The sequence below is a fragment of the Excalfactoria chinensis genome, chromosome Z (assembly GCF_039878825.1).
Source record: "Excalfactoria chinensis isolate bCotChi1 chromosome Z, bCotChi1.hap2, whole genome shotgun sequence".
Taxonomy (NCBI): domain Eukaryota; kingdom Metazoa; phylum Chordata; class Aves; order Galliformes; family Phasianidae; genus Excalfactoria; species Excalfactoria chinensis.
Window position 1 is genome coordinate 35,307,160 of NC_092857.1, and position 18,465 is coordinate 35,325,624.

Genomic DNA, 18,465 nt, shown 5'->3' on the forward strand with positions numbered 1-18,465 from the left:
TTCCACAGAACTGGAGCATGAACCTTCCACACTTCCGCATACCCTCTGTTACACTTCCACATACCCTCTGTTACACTTCCACATACCCTCAGTTAATGATTCATACTGCACATGATGTCATGATGTAGAATATTGAAAGCAACAGCACAAAACCATGACACCAAACCAAACCAAACCAAGGAAGAGCTCCTCTAAGATAGAGGCTAACCAATTGGTGCTTTATGAGGAGAATCAGTCTCAGCCAGGCATCTGTAAAGCAATTTCATCTTGCTTTGTTGTTCTTCAGAATTTATATTGTTTTGATGCTGGTTTATTGTATTCATGTCGAAATACAGGCACACCACTATGAGATACAGAATGCTTCCTTCCTAGTTTATTTGAACTTTATGTGTTTTTGCAATATTACTCACGGCAGAGAGTGAAACATTTGTCATGGAACATTATCTAGAAATGTATGCTTAGGAAAAACTTCAACGTGCTGAGTGTGAATGAACATCAGAATATTCCCAGGATAGTTCATATTTACCAAAATATCCTGGAAGCACAAACATAGAGGAAAAGGAAAATCTTAAACAACACTGTTAAACCAAGTACTACTAACAAAGTTAGCTGTTGAATTCAATCTGTAGCCAAACAGTCTGACCAAATATTCCAACCAGATTCATATAATAACAAATCAAACCAAAGTTCAGAAATGAACAACCATGTCCACCAGTATACAGTGGCAGAATTGATTATTATCAACAAAAATGAATAGCTGATTTTGCTTCTAAAACACTAGAGAAGCAGAAAAAGCTTAATGAGAGCTAGGCTATAATAGGCATGTTGGAGGGGAAGAGTTAGAAAAAAACGTACTAAATTCTCAAGCTCTCTGCTTATCTCTTGTTATGACGTGCACCGCTCCCTCACATACTGAAGTCAGCGTCAGCACTTTTGCTTACCTTGTTTGTTGTTCCCCGTAGAGTGCATGGATGGGTTCTTCCTGCATGAAGGGAAGTGTGTAGATGACTGCCCTTCCCAATTCTATGCTGAAGACAAGCACTGCTTTCCCTGCCATGAGGACTGCAGGGATTGCAGTGGACCAGACTCAGATGACTGTACTGAGTGTGCAGTCAACTACTTTGTCCTGTATGATGGCATGTGTTCTGAAGAGTGTCCTGAAGGGACTTACTATGAAGATGAGACCGAAGACTGTCAAGGTTGGTGGCTGTTGTTTTCTCCAGAATGGCAGTAAGACAGAAGTAGACTAGCATAACACTATGCTAAAAGGACCTGTTCTTGCTGACCACGTCTATACATGTCCTGGAAAGGAGGGGATAACAAAGGTAGACAGTAGACAAAATATCAAGCATTGTTTACAAAAAATAGAGAAAGCTCAGAGAGGAAGGCAACATAACTAGAATGTGTTTATTGTAATGAACAATCACTCTGGTACAGTGCTGAGTGTTGATGGAAACTGTATGTTGAAAATCACTTCTCAGTCAGTGCAAAAGGAAACCTAAGGAGCTGCTTGCATAACATCAAAAATGGTGAATGGTTTGACCATGCAGAAGCAGAGACTTTTCTCTTCTTCCCTCATCCTCTCACTCTGAGATGCAGACTGTTCCTTGCAAAATTTAAACTGAAATAATAATCTGAAATGTAGCAAGACATGGTGATATTCTTTCTGTTTCTCCATTTCAGCATGCAATAGGACATGCAAGACTTGTTCTTCTTCCACTTCCTGCCTTACGTGCAGAAATGGGCTGATCCTGAATCGTAACGGGCACTGCGTGCTATCCGGACACTGCTCTCGCACCAAGTACTATGATGAGAAAACAGAGACCTGCAAAACTTGTCATAAGAAATGTTTTCACTGCTCAGGACCAACGGAACACCAGTGTATTAGTTGTGCAAATAACCTTTATCTTTTCAGTAAGTGTCTTGCTCCTGCTTATAGGCTTTATTCCACACTGGCTGGCAGCATGAAATAAACAAGCTTATGTGATGTTCATAAAACATTTAGGACTTCTTTAGACTATCTAAATATTGCAGCGTTGGCCTGGTAAGTAGACTTGCTCAGTGATAACTACTTTCTACAGAGCTACCTGGAAGCACTTCAAAAGACAGAGCAAAACTGTCCTTCTGGGTTGGCCACTCACTGGTGCCAAAGGAAAACTTCTAAGCAGCAACAAATCCCATAGCTAAACAAAATGTACTTAATTTTTTTAATTCACTTCCTATTTGCCGTCACTGCTACTTTCTATAAAGATCTTAAGAAGAAGAAGAGAAGGACAATCTTTTCTTTGCAATTTTTTCAAGAAAAAAAATAGAAAATTAGTTGGAGAGAAATGGATTAAAATGATCTTTCATGCCAGAAACACATAAAGAAAGCCTGAAGTGAAACTGACCCCAAGATGTTTGAGTCTAATCTGACGCAGATTTTGCATTCTTAAATTTTGGATGCTTTGCATTAGGTCTATGCTTTATATCAACACATTAAATAGTTTTGCACAATTACCATTGGTGGAAAAAAAGGAAGTATCTTTATTTCCCCAATTTTAATCATCAAAATGTGAAAACAAGCTAAATAATAAATATTAAGCTGCTAGCTAAGTGATGACTGCTCTCTTAGCTTGACATGCTTGCAGTTATTTGAATCACTTAGCTTCTTATTCCTGATTCCTATCCTGCTAATGACCCTCTGATATTTCAGTCAATGTGATGTACCTTGTGCATTTGACAGTACTGAAGACATTTATGCTCATAACACAAAGCAGCAACTACATATAGGGGTAAAGTCCAGCAAATAACAGTCACTGAATTTCAGATTCACCATATACACAGAATGCAATGAGATTGACCTTTTATGAGTGAAAACTGTGGGAAATATTTATGTCTATAGAAAGCTTCTTCATTATTATTTCTTCTTTTGTGTATTTTGAATGAAATCACAGTTGTTCATTATTATCTGCTATGCATTTATGTTTCCTAAAGACAAAAAAAATTTTCTGCTCTAAAGATCCTGCTGATGTACATGATGTACAGAAATGAGGATTACTTAATTGAAAAGGCTTAGAAGAAGTTACTATGTATGTCCCAGCATTCCCTTTCCTTGCTCTGGTACAAGCATTAACAGCATCTCCTGATAGAGTCTAATCTAAGAGCTCTTTGCGTGTTATTTTATAACAGCAAATACTGACTATGACATGCTATTCTTCATTGCTGTATGTGTAGATACAACCTGTGTTGAAACATGCCCCGCTGGGCACTATGCTGACAGTGATGAAGGACGGTGCTCCCCATGCCACATCACCTGTGCAACCTGCAGTGGAAAACACAGCTCACAGTGCCTTTCCTGTAAACCCGGCTTGTACAGACAAGGAAAAGGATGCGTAAACCAGTGTCCAACTGGGTAAGACCCAAGGTCTTTAGCAAGAGCTACAGTACAGAGAGTACTTCGAGAAAATAGTTTGGTTTTCTCCTATTTTTTTTTTTTTTTTTTTTTTTAGAGTCAGATAGAACTAAGTTTCATTTCCAACAGTCTTATGCTGTTCTAGTACAGAGGCAGTGGAAAACCTCCCCTCACAGTATAAAACTAGAATGTTTGCTCCCAAAATGGGACTGTCTGTCATTCTCACTCTCTGAAGATGCTCTTAGGTTATGTTTATATAGAAAAGAGTGGAGCAGAATAAATAAGTTATCAGCTTGAGCACAGGTGGTAGGCACCCTTGCAGGCTCCACCTAACTTGAAGCTTAGATTAGATGACTTTTGTTTTGCATTTTGCAAATGTTTATAATTGATCACAATAAAACCAAACATCTTTAACATCTTTTAACTGAGTGGTCAAACTCCTGGGCAACAACTTCATTTATACGAGTACATTCAATTTCAAAACATGAGTTCAATTATTTCTTCTGACTATGTCACATAAATTTAAATCTGAAAATTGGATTTATGAATTGTGGCTCAGGTCCATTTGATTTTGCAGTAATGCAGTCATGGTGCCATTCAAATTCAGTTATCATTCTATTAAACTGGAAGTCTGTAATGGCCATATCTCAACACAGCCACAATGCAGCTCTTCCTTTTTTTCCTCTGACTGCACAACTTACTTAGGTGAACCAGTTGTCCCTTCACTGGAACCCTTTGACTAAACTTGCTTGTGGGTTGAAAGAAATCATGAAATTGCTGATTTTCCATCTGACAGCAGGTCATCAGAGTAGTGAGAAACTCATTGCTTAACCAGTGAATTAAAACCAATAAACATCTCTGGCAAAATCAAAATGGGGCTTATGTTTTCTGGGCCCTGCCTACTTACATACTTATTTTGTACCTGAATTCATCTTCAATTTTAGAAAGCCTTTCTTTATATAATCTTTATTTTACAAAGACTTGCATTGTAGCTGAATTGCAATGGCCAAGGATATTCATTCTTTTTCCACTGGGACTTCAAATATTTACTGTAATGACATCATTATCACTTTTATATAATCATGTAATCAGAGAAAGATCTTTTGATGAAAGATTTTCTGGTTTTCCTGCCAGTGTTAGTCATTTTGCAAAGGAACAACTATCAAATCTGTTTCAGCTATTTTGCACAAAACTCCACTGGGTCATGCGAGCGCTGCCACAAGGGCTGTAAGGAGTGCATGGGGCCTCATCCAACAGACTGCCTCTTCTGCGATACATACTTCTACCTGCTGCACTCCAAGAAGCAGTGTGTTAGCTCTTGTCCTGAATATTACTATGAAAACAAGGATGACAATGTCTGTGAAAGATGCCACCCTTCCTGCCGAACTTGTGAAGGTAAAAAAGCATACGCTCTGCTTTGGCAACATAAAAGAGATTATCAAAACACCTGTCGAGATTTCCTAGGCACCACTGTCTCCTTTCTTTTCCTCCCTCTGCTCCAGGATCTGTAAATGCACAACAAAAAGTTGTGCTGTGCATAACCCTACCAGCTGTCAATAAACTCTGGCCATAGAAGGCAGCCAAGACCTCTCCAGAGGCTACCAGCTTCTCCTACACACCAAGGTTTCTCGCTCTTCTGGCTGTTTCATGTTGCCACCTTGCCTTTAAAGTACCAATCAACCAATATCAAAACAAGGATATGAATTCCCAGCAGGCTCCCCAGCCATATAAAAGAGTGCAGAGAGTGAGTTCCCAGAGAAGGGAAATAAACTGGCAATGGTAATGAAGTTTTCAGTCAGCAAGGCCTCACAAAAAGATGCTCATCCTCTTCAAAATAAAAGGGCTTTGTTGGCTACACAGCTACACTCTGCTTCTTGCACAAAAGCTGAATAATATCTCCATCTTTGAGCTAGCCTACTATGTATTACTCTGTGAAAGCCAACGGATTTAAATGTAACCTCAGACCTATGTGGTCTGTAAAGGAAAGAGCAGAAAATCAACAGCTAACAACAATTCAGGCCATAAAATGTATCTTCAGTGTGGGGGGAAAACATCAGTTTGATGTCTGCTGTTTTTAATACAGTTAAGTATTTCACCAACTTGATTTTGAGATATACTTTCTCCTATAGCACTCTCCATGTATTCAGTTTCTTCACTTCCGTTTATAATACTGCATGCAGTTTGGAATGGGGCAGCAATAGTCCACTTGGAATGATATCAGATGATAGATAGCAGCTTTTCTGCTCCACAGCTCAGACTACTCCATGCAGTGTATAAGAATTGTTTTGGATGGTGGATATATCGGATAGCACAGATGGCTAATTGCAACATAACAATATTTAAAACTGTGGAAATCATTCCAAGAGTGAAGAGACCTTCAAGAACTATTAAAATGTGACTGCATAATAGCATTATAATAAATAACAAATATTTTAGTTTGGATTTGGAATGAAAGCATTGTCATTTAACTTATCATCTCTAATGATAATCATTTTTTTTTAATTCATGATAAAAATATTACATTTTCTATTGTAGTTACTACTAAGATAAAATACAAGCTCATCTTCTTAAATAACAGATGTGTAGCTGTTCTGAAATGCATCTGCACTGCTTATGCACAGAGAAGGAACTGATGTGGTTAAATCAGTAAATTATCTGAGCCACAGAAGGTTGCTAACTTCACCTGTTTAACTTTTGCTAGCATGAACTAGTACATTTTTTTTCCTTTCAGACAATAGAAGAAAACATCTAGTTGCAGGGAAACTGATAGATGCATCTTAACATGTAGGACAAACCACTCACTTTAATGCCCCACAGAAACACCATGGGCAGCATCTACCTCCAAAAAGACTAACAAAACACACACCATTCTAAGTGAGAAGATTCTAAGATCCTCCTGAATGCAACTCAGTTTCCCTGTACAATGGGTTCCCTAATCACATTTTCATGAATATCGAAACATTTAAGAAATGCAGTTTTGGAGCTCACAAAACCTCAGCATCACGCATAGCCTGTTCAATACCATTTTAATACCACTTTCTTCTAGCTGGACCCCCCACTTCAGATTCTTGAAGTTGACAAGCGTCCCTTTTCATTGGTAGCAGTGATCAGTGCATTTTCAAAATGAAGTTAGATGTGAATTGTTACTGCTTTAATATTGTTGTTTTATTTTCCTTTTCAGGAAAGGAAGGATTCAGCTGCACATCTTGTGTATGGAGCTACAGTTTGTTAAATGGAATGTGCAGCTCAGACTGCTTTGTAGGTTACTACAAAGTCCAGGAGGCACCAGGACAAGAGGTAATACTCACAGGCATTTGGGCCTGTGATTAGTATGCTGAACTTTAACTTCTGAACACAACACAAACACAAAATGTTCTTCTCTGAGTTTTCAAGGCTTTAAAAAATGCCTGCTTTTTTTTTTTTTTTTTCTTTTGACAAAGGAAGCATTGTTTCTCTACTTGGGTCTTTCTGCTTTAGAACACTTCTCTAAGAGTAATTATAAAGACATTACTCTGCCAAAGATGATATGAAAGTCATGTGAACAAAATGAACTATGTTAGTAAAAGAGTATTTATTTACCCTAGTTTAACTGAGATTTCTACTGGGATTTCTGCTGCTTTGTTTGTGAGAAATCACATCACATTTCTGAAAGGCAGTTCTGCTAGCAGGAATCTAGTGAAAAGAGAGGCTGAAATTAACACTGTATATTTAACAGAATAAGAACACAATCAGGTTTGGGTCTGTGCAGCTAGCTTGCTTCCTGGCTTCTACACCAACTGCCTTCCAAAGATGTTTGCTCTCATATAGCAGCAAAGCAAGACAACTGGCCAGAGATCACAGAATCTCACAGTCACAGAATTGCAGAAGTTGAAAGGGACCTCAAGAGATCACTGAGTCCAACTTCCCCACTAAAGCAAGTACAATTGGTCACACAGGTAGGCACCCAGACAGGTCCTAAATATCTCCATAGAATAAGATTCCATAACCTCTCTGGGCAACCTGTTCCAGTGCTCTGTCACTCTTACAATAAAAAAAGTTTTTTCACATGTCATTATGTGTCAGAGTTACCTAGATCAATCTATGTCTGTGACAGGAGGGCAGTAGGCCTACGGACACCAAAAAATGGGACAGAAAAACGGGGGAGGGGTAGAGAGATGGGAGCTGGGCTCAAGGAAACAAACAGAGCAGCGGCAACAATCTAAGGAGGAAAACTTATTTTACTAACTATAATATTGGCATGCAAGATAACACAATATAATACAGTCTAATTGAAATTAAGGCTAATAAATCAAGTACAATAAAAGAGAGAGAGTTTTCTGAAGACCAAGAAGCCTGCTTTTGAACTGAAGGTGCCACGGCTTGGAAGCACACCACTCTGTCCTCACCAGGGCAGAGCAGAGGGGGAGGATCACCTCCCTTGACCAGCTGATCATGCTCTTTTTAATGCATCTCAGGCCACAAGGGCACACTGCTGGCTCGTGATCAACCTGTTGTCCACCAGAACACCAAGGTCCTTCTCTACAGAGCTCCTCTCCAGCAGGTCATCCCCTAACCTATACTGATGCATGTGGCTATTCCTCCCCAGGAACACACTTGCTCTTTTTAAACCTCATCAGGTTCCTTCCTGCCTAACTCTCCAGTCTGTCCAGGTCCAGTTGACTGGTAGCACAGACTTCCAGTGTGTCAGCCACTCCTCCCAGCATCAGCAAACTTGCTGAGGGTGGACTCTACCCATTAATTCAGATCACTGATGAAGATGATGAAGAATACTGGAGCCAGCACCAACCCCTGGGGAACATCACTAGTTACAGGCCTCCAGCTGGACTCTGTGCTATTGATGACAACACTCTAAGCTCTGTCAGCCAGCAAGTTCTCAGTCCACCCCACCATCTATCCCACACTTTCTAAGTTTTAGTACAGGATGTTGTGGGAGACAATGTCAAGTGCCTTGCTGAAGTCAAGATAGACAGTACCCACTGCTTTCCTCCTACCTACCCACCTAGTGATGACATTATAGAAGGCTACCAGGATGGTAGCTTTCCCCTAGGTAAATTCATGTTGACTACTCCTGATGACATTCTTCTCTTCTAACTGCTTGGAGAAGGTATCCAGAACAAGCTGTTCCATCACCTTTCCAGGAACAGAGGTGAAGCTGACTGGCCTGTAGTTCTTGCACTTTCTGAACACCGGAGTGACTGATATTGGTTGTCCTCCAATCTTCACATACCTCTCCCATTTGCCAAGACTCTTCAAGCACAATAGGGAGAGATTCAGTAATCACCTCCACCAGTGTGTGTAGCACATGTGGGTGCATCCCACCATGGCCCATGTATTTGTTTGTGTTGATTTTAGCTAGACACTTTCTGACCAGATCTTCTTTGACCAACAAGAAGTATTTGTTTCCCCAAACTCCCTCTCTTACCTCCAGGGTCTAGAATTCCTGAGACCCAGTCTCAGCATTAAAGACCTAGCAAAGAAAGCATTTAAAAACTCTGTCTTCTCTGCATCCTCCGTTATCAAGGCACTCTCCTCATTTATTAAGGGACCCATATTTTCTCTAATCTTCCTTTTACTACTGACATATTTGGAAAAAACAACAACAAAAACACACAGACACGAAAAAAAAAATAAAAAAAAAAAAATGCCACCACACCTTTCTTGTTATCCTTTACCTCCATTGCAAGGCATAATTCAAAGAGGGTTTTAGCCTTCCTTGTTGTACCCCTACAGGCCCTGAAAAGATTCCTATATTCATCCCAAGTGGACATGCCCTTTTTCCACATTTCATGGACCTTCTTTCCTTTGAGAGTTAGCAAGTTCCTTGCTCATCCATGCAGGCCTCCTGTCGAATTTCCTCAATTTCTTACTCTTAGGGATGCACTGATCTTGAGACTGGAAGATGTTTAAGTGTCAACCAACTCTCATGCAGCTTCTTATCTTCTAGCACTCCAGCACATGGGAACTCAGAGGAGAACACTGCTTGTGCTCCCAATCTCTTTAATGACTTTCCAAGGGATGCAATATCCCTTTTAATGTTCTGTAATTTCCTTGTTACAACATTCTATAACTCTGCATGAATGACAACAAGTGGGTAATAGTGTTCATGTTTCATCAGAAGTGGTAAAATCTTCTTAACATCTCTGACACATGAGAAAGAGAACAGCACCTTCTTCCACTCCACACAGAGATTAAGTCCATATCCCTTTGTGATGTGCACTATCATATTTTTTGGTCTCTAGGTGGGAAGTTGATTTAGCTGCTTCTCCAGTCAGGGACTTGTAAGAAGACTACTGGTCATCATGTGTCAGTTCAGATCTCCTCCCAGGTACCCCTCTCTGATTCCCAGGTGCCTCTCAGCTCTCTGATTTCTTCTGCAGCCTGGGCATCTGCTCAGAAAATTCACTGAGCAGGATATACCTGCATCCATTACATCCATCCATCCTCCTTCAGGCCATAGAGGAACTTCCATATTTTGTAGCTGCCCACAGCCAAAGGTCTGGGCAGCTCTCTTACTCCCTGGGAGGTCTGTCTGCATGGACTCCTCAGCCCATGGAGGCTGTGGGCCCCATATCCGCCTTTGTGCCTCAGCCTGTCTGCCTCACCAGGTGATCACCATGTTGGTATTAACAGAGCACCCTTCTTGCAGCCCCAAATGGGAGGGCCCCTTGCCCTCTGAGGAAGTTCCTTGCTTTGTTGCAGAGTGTGTCTGCCCTGGAGCTGAGTGCCTTGCAAAAAAACAAACAAACAAAAAAGATGTTGCATTGAAGTCTCTGGTGTGAAATTTCCCATATCAGTTCTGCTCCATAATTGTGAACCTGCAAAAAGCCTAAGACCTGAGGACCACAGAAGCACACAGTTCTTTGCAAGTACTCCAGACCTCCTGCTGTCTCCCTGTATTTGATCCAAGCTCTTAGATTCAGGACAAGCAGCCCTGCAGGTCTGAGATCCAGTCAGATGAAAGGTTTCTGGCATTACACTGGTTTGTTGATCTTGGTCCCAGGGCAGAAAAAAATGTTCATATTTCCCAGTAGGCCAGGAAATGCAAACACTGGAAGCTCCAAACTGCCTCACAAGATACAGCAAAGTACGTGTGACAGTGATGAGTACTACTAGTCTCATTTGGAACTTGATAAGTTTTTGAATCTGTCCTCTTAGCACCAGTATTCTTCAGTATCTTCATTGGTGGCCTAGACAGTGAGACTGAGTACACTCTCAGCAAGTTTGCAAGTAACGGGAAGCTGAGTGGTGCAGCTAATATGTTAGAAGGAAGGGATATCATCAAAAGGGACCTGGACAAACTTGAAAAGTGGGCCTGTGTGAACACAGTGAGAATCAACAAAGCCAAGTGCAAAGTGCTGCATTTGGGCTGGTGTAATCCGAGGTATATGTACAGACTGGAAGAACTCATTGAGAGCTGTCCAGAAAAGGACCTGGGAAATCTGGTAGATGAAAAGCCGGAGATGAACCAGAATTGTGCACTTACACCCCAAGAGGACAACAGTATCCTGGGCTGCATCAAAAGAGGGGTGGCCATCAGGGAGTGGGAGGTGATTGTCCCTCTCTATTTTGCCCTTGTGAGTACTGTGTCCAGACCTGGTGCTCCCAGTACCTGAAAAATGTGGAGCTGTTGGAGGAGGTCCAGCCAGGAAGATGATCAGAGGGCTGGAGCACCTCTCCTGTGACATAAGGCTGAAGAAGCTAGGCTTGTTTAGTAAGCTCTGAGGAAACCTCACTGGATCCTTTCAGTACTTGAGGGGAGCTTATAATAAGGGGGTAGGCCATTATTTTATATGGTCTGGTAGTGACAGGAATAGAAGAAGGAAGATTTAGAGTAGATATTATGAGGAAATCTTTTATGCAGGTGGTAGTGGTAGACTAACACAAGCCACCTAGACAAGATGTGGATGCCCCATCCATAGAGATGTTCAAGACAAGTCTGGATGGGGACCTGGGCAGCCTGATCTAGTGTGTGGTAGCCCTGCCCATGGCAGGGAGTTGGAACAAGGTAAACTTTAGCCTCCCTTCCAACCCAAGCCATTCTATGACTGTGTTTCTGTGAAATAGAACCAATGCAAGCTAATAAAATTCTACGTTGCTATAAAATTTCCAGCGAGCTTTACTCCTTATTTCTGTACCTTCCTAATCAGAAAGGGAATTTATTCTCTCATATTTTTGCTTTCTGTTTATTTTTTATTTTTCTTCCTTCAGCATATTTTCACTTGCATCACCCATCTCAGTACTTTCAATTATATTCTTGAATACATGTTTTGGAGGCTGTTTTGACATCATTAGTGCTAAAGAGACACAAATCTAGTACTATAGGACTAGCAAAAGAAAAACACTTTTTGGACAAAAAGGATATATATATACGGAGTGAGTTCTAGCCAGTTGTCTGGCTCAGATCTCTAAGCTCCTACAAGTCTTTATCCATCTTCCTACAAGTAGATCAGCACAAACCTAAGAAGTACTAACAAAATTTCAGTTTTCCTACTCCCTACTGTATTTGCAATTGATACCTTTGGCATCCAGATGTGACCACTCAGTGAATCACAGGGCAGCACTCTCAGGTTAGGGACGAGGAAGATGAAAAGAAAGGTGCATCATTTGTTTTGTGTCTGCAGGAGGGCGAGACGAAGTGTGAGAAATGTGACAGCACATGCACAGAATGCAAGGGACCTGGACCTCTCAACTGTACCATCTGTCCAGCTGACATGCAGCTTTATCTGGAAGAAGGCCGCTGCCTACCCTGCTGCAGTGACACTGACCCAGCAGGCATCCCAGAGTGCTGTGACTGCAGTGAAACACAAGGTAGGACCATCCTGAGGGGCAGCAGTGCCACTGGCGGACAGTATGGCTGACTAAGCTCACTTTTAGAGGTGAAATGTGGAAAATCAAAAACATACTGCTGAGCTACAAATATGTGGTGTGTTTCTACTGCTCTACCACTAGAATAGAAAGGTCTTTAATCAAATAACAGCAATTGCAACTTCAGCAGGAGTTGCTACATTATCTCACTCCCATCTACTGTGCCAAATTGCCAAGCATTTCATAAAACAAGGGGAGACCTTTTCGCCGTCTTCCAGTACCTGAAAGGTTCTTACAGTGAGAGTGGGGCAGGTCTCTTCTCACTAGTGACAAGTGACAGGACAAGGGGAAATGGCCTTAAATTGCACCAGGGCAAGTTCAGGTTGGATATTAGGAAGAACTTCTTTACAGAAAGGGTAGTTAGGTACTGGAATAGGCTCCCCAGGGAGGTGGTTGAATCGCCATCCCTGGATGTGTTTAAGAGCCGTTTGGATGTGGTACTCAGGGATGTGATTTAGCAGAGGTTTTTTAGAGATGGGGTACCGGTTAGGCTGCGGTTGGACTTGATGATCTTCAAGGTCTTTTCCAACCTGGGTAATTCTATGATTCTATGATTCTATGATTCTAAAACAGTTGTCTGGGAAGTGCTTTATTCAATGAATAGCAATTTGAGAACATCTTTTTAATCTCCTAAGTCAGAATCATGCTGTCGACTTCAAAACAGCTGTAGTATTTTATACAACTGACGATCTGTAAGGTGGAAAAATATTTTTTATAGAGCAAACTGATAGAATTATGAAAAACAGGCTTATGGCACACAGCCTGTCCTCAAGTCTTTTTAGGTGCCTGATAGTGAAAAGCATAAATATCTTGGGAAGGGGCGAGATTCTCAGTATCTTCCCTACTATCAGATAGAAAGACTATATTTGTCTACCTATTCACTTTTCAGCTTCTTTCTGATTACTGCTAGTCTAGTAAAGAAACAAAGCTGTCTCAACAACCTTGCTTACTTACACCATCACAGTTAAAACATAAACATACTTAGTCTTTTAAAACAAAACTCACCAATTCACACATACACACGCAACTTTATTCAACATATACTTTATTTCTGTTGTCAGATGACTGTGTATTACGGACCACACTGCCACCAGCGAGCAAAAACAAAACTGCTTTCTTTGTCATTACATGCATTTTACTTGTCCTTGTCATTGGAGCCATTGTTGTCATCTGGAGAAAATCAAAATCGAAACCACGCACTGTCAGTAAAGGTAGGTATGAGAAGCTGACAAATGACTCCAAAACCTTTCCTTCCTATGCAAGCAATTATCATGAGAGCACAAGCTATCAGGAAGATCAAGTGATTGAATACAGAGATCGAGATATTGAAGATGATGATGAAGAAGATGACATTGTATATATGGGTCAGGATGGCACAGTCTACCGTAAATTTAGATATGGACTTTTGGAGGATGATGAAGAAGACGAGCTTGAATATGATGATGAAAGTTATTCATTTAGATAACTCTTTACTGTCTTATGGATTTTCTGCTGTTTCTTTTCCTATTAAATTGCAGCAATTTAGTTAAGTATGCTTATTTACTCCTTTTCTGGCTGATCTTAAGATTTTAACTAATGCTTGTTTTGAGAGCAGAATGGCTTCTGAAAACATTTTCTTCCTGATGCTTCACATAAATCCCTTTTAGGCTTGAAGTTGCACTCCAAATGTAGTCTGTTTAAAAGAATACATTCCTGTGCATTTTCGTGGACAGCAAATCCTTTCCCAGTGTGTATGTATGCACATGCATCATAATAAACATCAAACACCCATTCAAACCTTACTTACATACTTATTGCAAACTTTACTACTCACTTTTAAAATAGTGCAGATATAGACAAGGTTGTTGTATTTGACTGATGACAAATGTCACTGGAGTAGCGTGCCAGTAGTTTACTACATTGTGATTATCGTTACATACCCTTTCGTAATAGCATGGGCAAGGTTTCTGATTCTGACCAGATTTTCTTTGTTTATGTCACCTGGTGCAGCTATGCTCCTCAAAGCCAACACATTTCTGCTTACAATTTTGTGGCTTGGTTCCCAGTGAAACTGTGCACCTATTACATGATTTTTAAGAGTTGAGATTGTGATTACTCCAGATTGCTTCACTGTATTCCTGGTTTGTATGAAAAATAATGAAAATATTTTGTGTAACAATCTCTGATTACTCTTTCTTCAAGAGCTTGTTAAATAGTCCTTCACCACACACACAGACTTTTTGGTTTACTGCAAAGGGAGATATGGTCTATAAATACAGCCACAAAACAGCACTCCTTCTTTCCTTTCTAATTAGCTTCTCAAGCTCCAAATGATTTAAATACCATTTGCTCAAGTAAGTTTCACATTTCTGATGTAAATGCCTCAAGTTTATTGGAGGATGGCAAAGGGGATAACTAATATTTATTTAGTAATGTAATTTAAAGGAACACAGCAATGTGATTTTTGTATTACTACAACAATTTAATTCATTGTACTAAAGGATGCTCTTTATGGCCCTTTACTGTGAAAGAATAAATTCTTTGCACAAAACCATTTTGAAAATGTCATTATTTATCAAGTTTTCCTCTTTCCTTTTAAGCTCCTTTGGAGCTTTGGAACTAGAAACAACTCTAGAGAAGATCACTGTTTCCACTTCTTTGAATTTTAATCTTTTAATCGTTACATCTTCAACAAGAGAAAGAATGCAAAGTTACGTGAGTCAAGGACCTATGTTTATCAAAAGTTTCACAACAGGAAGGTACTCTGGAAAGATGCATCTTATATGTCACTTTATTTCAAGTTCTTCTCCGAAGTAGTTCTGAAAAAAACAAACAAACAAACAATAAATAAATAAATAAATAAATAAATAAAAATGGGGGGGGAGAGTGAACAATCAGACCAAAAGCTCATATTGAATGAAAGACTGCCTTACCTTGCTTTCCTAACCTTGTTTGGATTAACATGCTCTGCCATTATTGTTAATGACTTGTTTAACAATTGTAAGAATTTGCTTTGAAAACCTGGAATCTCCTCATTACATTTCAAAGGCTTACACCTATCTGCACCCCAGCACTTTGAAATCACTCTGACAAATGCAGTGAGTATCTTGTGTATGGGATCACCCTAACATCTCTTGTCATTTTAAAGTTTCTTGTATTTCACTGCACTCTAGTTAAATATTTTGAATAAGCCAAAGTGTGCAAAAACCCACAAAGCCAATTCTCTCTCTTACTCCCTCCTCCACCCATGGCAGTAAGAAAGATGTTCCAAAGAGAACTAGTATATTTCAAAAACAGAAGGCTGCTATAGAAACTCCAGCATCTGACTATCTGTTCTCTAATTCTTTTTTTTTTTCTAATCTGCCTAAATTCCTCTGATCTCCAGTAAACTTCTCTCGCTTCTGTCAATGGTTTACAGGCTGGTTCACCCCGGTCCTGTGACTAGCAGGGCAGAGGGATCTGTAGATTCAGGCCTCTGGAGAGGGGAAACAAAGGACCCCAAATAACTAAAAACAGTGGCAATGATCTTAGGAGAAATAAACTAATTTACTAAATATGGTGTCAGAATGCAAGATAACACACTATAGTAAAATATAATTGGAACTGAAGCTAATAAATCAAATATAATGAGAGAGAGTGTCAGAAAGGTGGAAAGGCCTCACTGTAATGCTGAGGTGAGACATACAGTTGGGTCAAGCAGCAGGAGGAGAGCCAAAAAAGGGGAAACGAGCGTGTAGAACAACTGGATACCTTGATACTTCGTCACAGTGATGAGCCGCTGAAAAACCTGAGCATATGTACTTGAGGATTTAGCATTTATATCTACACTTACAGTCAGTAGACAGTGCTAGTAGAACAGCTTGATCCCTGACAAATACTGAGATGCACTGAAGAGTCCTCTGCATGTATACAAAAAGCACTCCTTATGCCATATTCACACCACCACAGTGTATTACATTCTTTTCTGGTGGGAATTCAGGGATGTCACTTAAAGCTTACGTGAAGGTGAACATATAAACAACACAAACGTGTGAGAGAAAGTTTGCCTTATGAGACCAGGGACAGATTAATGTGTTTCAAGGTACAGGATTGGTTCATTTGCAGCTGCAGCAGATGGACTTTTGCCCTGACCCAGATGAATGTTTAAACAAGTGAACAAGAATGAAAGAAAAGGATGTAACTCTTTCCATCTGACTTCTAATAGAACAAAGTAATTTTATTTTAGATTTTGAAAAAACAGAGGTTATGGCATTTTGGAGGTTATGACATCCTGAGGACATATCTCCTGTAAACCCTAGATAAAGAACACACATGACCAACAAACAAGCAAACAAACAAATAAACAGAGGGGTTAGTTTTCAAACAGTTTAATTTTAACTAGTTTAAACAAACCCTGAACATGTTTCCTTCCAGAACCTTTTAAGCAATCACCCTTACAAAGATTTGCAGAGAACCATGACACCTAAATGTGCTACACATGGTAGGGCCAAGTCATTGTCAGAATCTTTCTTAAACAGAAAATATACTTAATAGCAATATTGGCAATAATCTGTACTGTTATACACCAAAGTAGTTCTTCTTACAGATAAAAAGTTAAATAAATTATTTCCAAGAATTCTTGAATACAGCAGAATAAGTATTCAAAAGGCTTTCCACTGTATAGTGCTCAGGAAATAGACATCTAAGAATAACCAATGTTATCAAAATCTGGTATTGTAGTAGACAATATCTTTTGGTGCTGAGTTTGCTGACAAAAGTTTTGTGATTAACGTAATTTACCACAGTTATCAGACATACAACTGTAGCTTGTTAAAGTAAAAGCTTTCATCTCCTTTGGCCTTGTACAATCTGTCAAAACAAATGAAATTGCAAAAAATCTCAGTAAATTCTAAATCACAAATACCATTCACTAGTGTGAATACAATTAGTGATGCTGCATCTCAATTAATTGATTGTATACATTTGGAAAGCTGCACTTGACAGCTTATGCTCACAAGACTGACTTGGTGGGTGGGCAAACCCCCACTGAGGGACAGCTCCATTTTCTGTTGACATAAGCAAATTACTGGTGAATTTTCAAATGGATTGTATAGATTTGCAGCCAAAAATCTTATCATTTATCTTTATTAGACTTCTATAACACCTCTCTTAGGAAAGATGAATATCTCTCACTTCAGAATCATGCCTTATTCCTGCCATCACTTTTGACAGTATGCATATTTGTGAACAACTGTTTTCAAGAAGGGAGCACAAGAAGAGTAAAACTCCATCAAAAAGCTATGATAAGCACCTTGAGAACTGGTGGAGAATTGTAGCCACTGCCACCGAACAAACCTAATGTGTTAGTTTCACAAAAACAGGGTTGAATATCCTACTAGTTTTATGTTTTCCTTTCTCTCTTTTTGTATTCTTTAACAAAACATGTATCTCAAAATAAATAAAATTATGAAACATTATAAATTTATAACATTATACATAAATTAATAACACACTGTTACTTATGTACATAATCTATTTTAAATGTGGTCCAAGACAATGCATTCAGCGCACCCCAGACATGCCAAAGGGTTGGAATCTCATGATCTGACCAACAGAACACCTCCCCTGCAAGAACGGGCTGAGAGAGCTGGAGCTGTTCAGCTTAGGGGAAGAGGGCTGAGGGTGGAATACAATCTAAAGGGGGACTACAAGAAAGAAGGGAACAGACTCTTTAGCAAGGCCTGTCCTGGTAGGACAAGGGGAAATGGTTTCAAACAAAAAGAGGGTAGATTTTGTTAGGATATAAGGAAAAAGTTTTTAAAGTAAAGGTGGTGAAGCACTGTTACAAGTTGCCCAGAGAGTGAGCAGATTTCCCATGCCTGGAGACACTGAAGGTCAGGCAGGGTGTGCCTCTAAGCAGCCTGATCAAGCTGTAGACATCCCTATTCTTTGCAGAGGAGTTGGAGTAGATAACCATTAAAGTTCCTTCTAACTCAAAGGATTCTTTGATTCCATGATAATTATTAAAAAGTTACACAATACTTACACTAGTAACAATTTTAACACAGTAACTATTCTAGCTTACAGTTGTAAATAAGGATGTAAAAACTATATTTTTAAAGTTAGTTATAGAGAAGATAGTATCATAGGGAACCTGTCAAAATAAAAAGGACACCAACTAATTACAGATTTCATATCTGCTTCTAGGAACTCAAACAGTCATTTTGAAATACAGCTACCTATATAAG

At 39.7% G+C, this 18,465-nt stretch overlaps 1 protein-coding gene across 2 annotated transcripts in view; it reads left to right on the plus strand.

The window, feature by feature from the left end:
- The window catches only part of PCSK5 (proprotein convertase subtilisin/kexin type 5), a 257,001-nt gene extending 243,277 nt beyond the window's left edge, over nt 1-13,724 (plus strand). The window contains exons 31-37 of one of the 2 annotated variants that reach the window (XM_072358970.1): nt 963-1,199; nt 1,684-1,914; nt 3,217-3,394; nt 4,572-4,789; nt 6,576-6,691; nt 12,016-12,202; nt 13,321-13,724. In XM_072358970.1, coding sequence (XP_072215071.1) covers nt 963-1,199; nt 1,684-1,914; nt 3,217-3,394; nt 4,572-4,789; nt 6,576-6,691; nt 12,016-12,202; nt 13,321-13,724 — 1,571 coding nt within the window. The remainder of the gene's footprint in view (nt 1-962; nt 1,200-1,683; nt 1,915-3,216; nt 3,395-4,571; nt 4,790-6,575; nt 6,692-12,015; nt 12,203-13,320) is intronic. The other variant, XM_072358971.1, reaches the window with a different exon arrangement.
- The last annotated feature ends 4,741 nt before the right edge of the window (nt 13,725-18,465 follow it).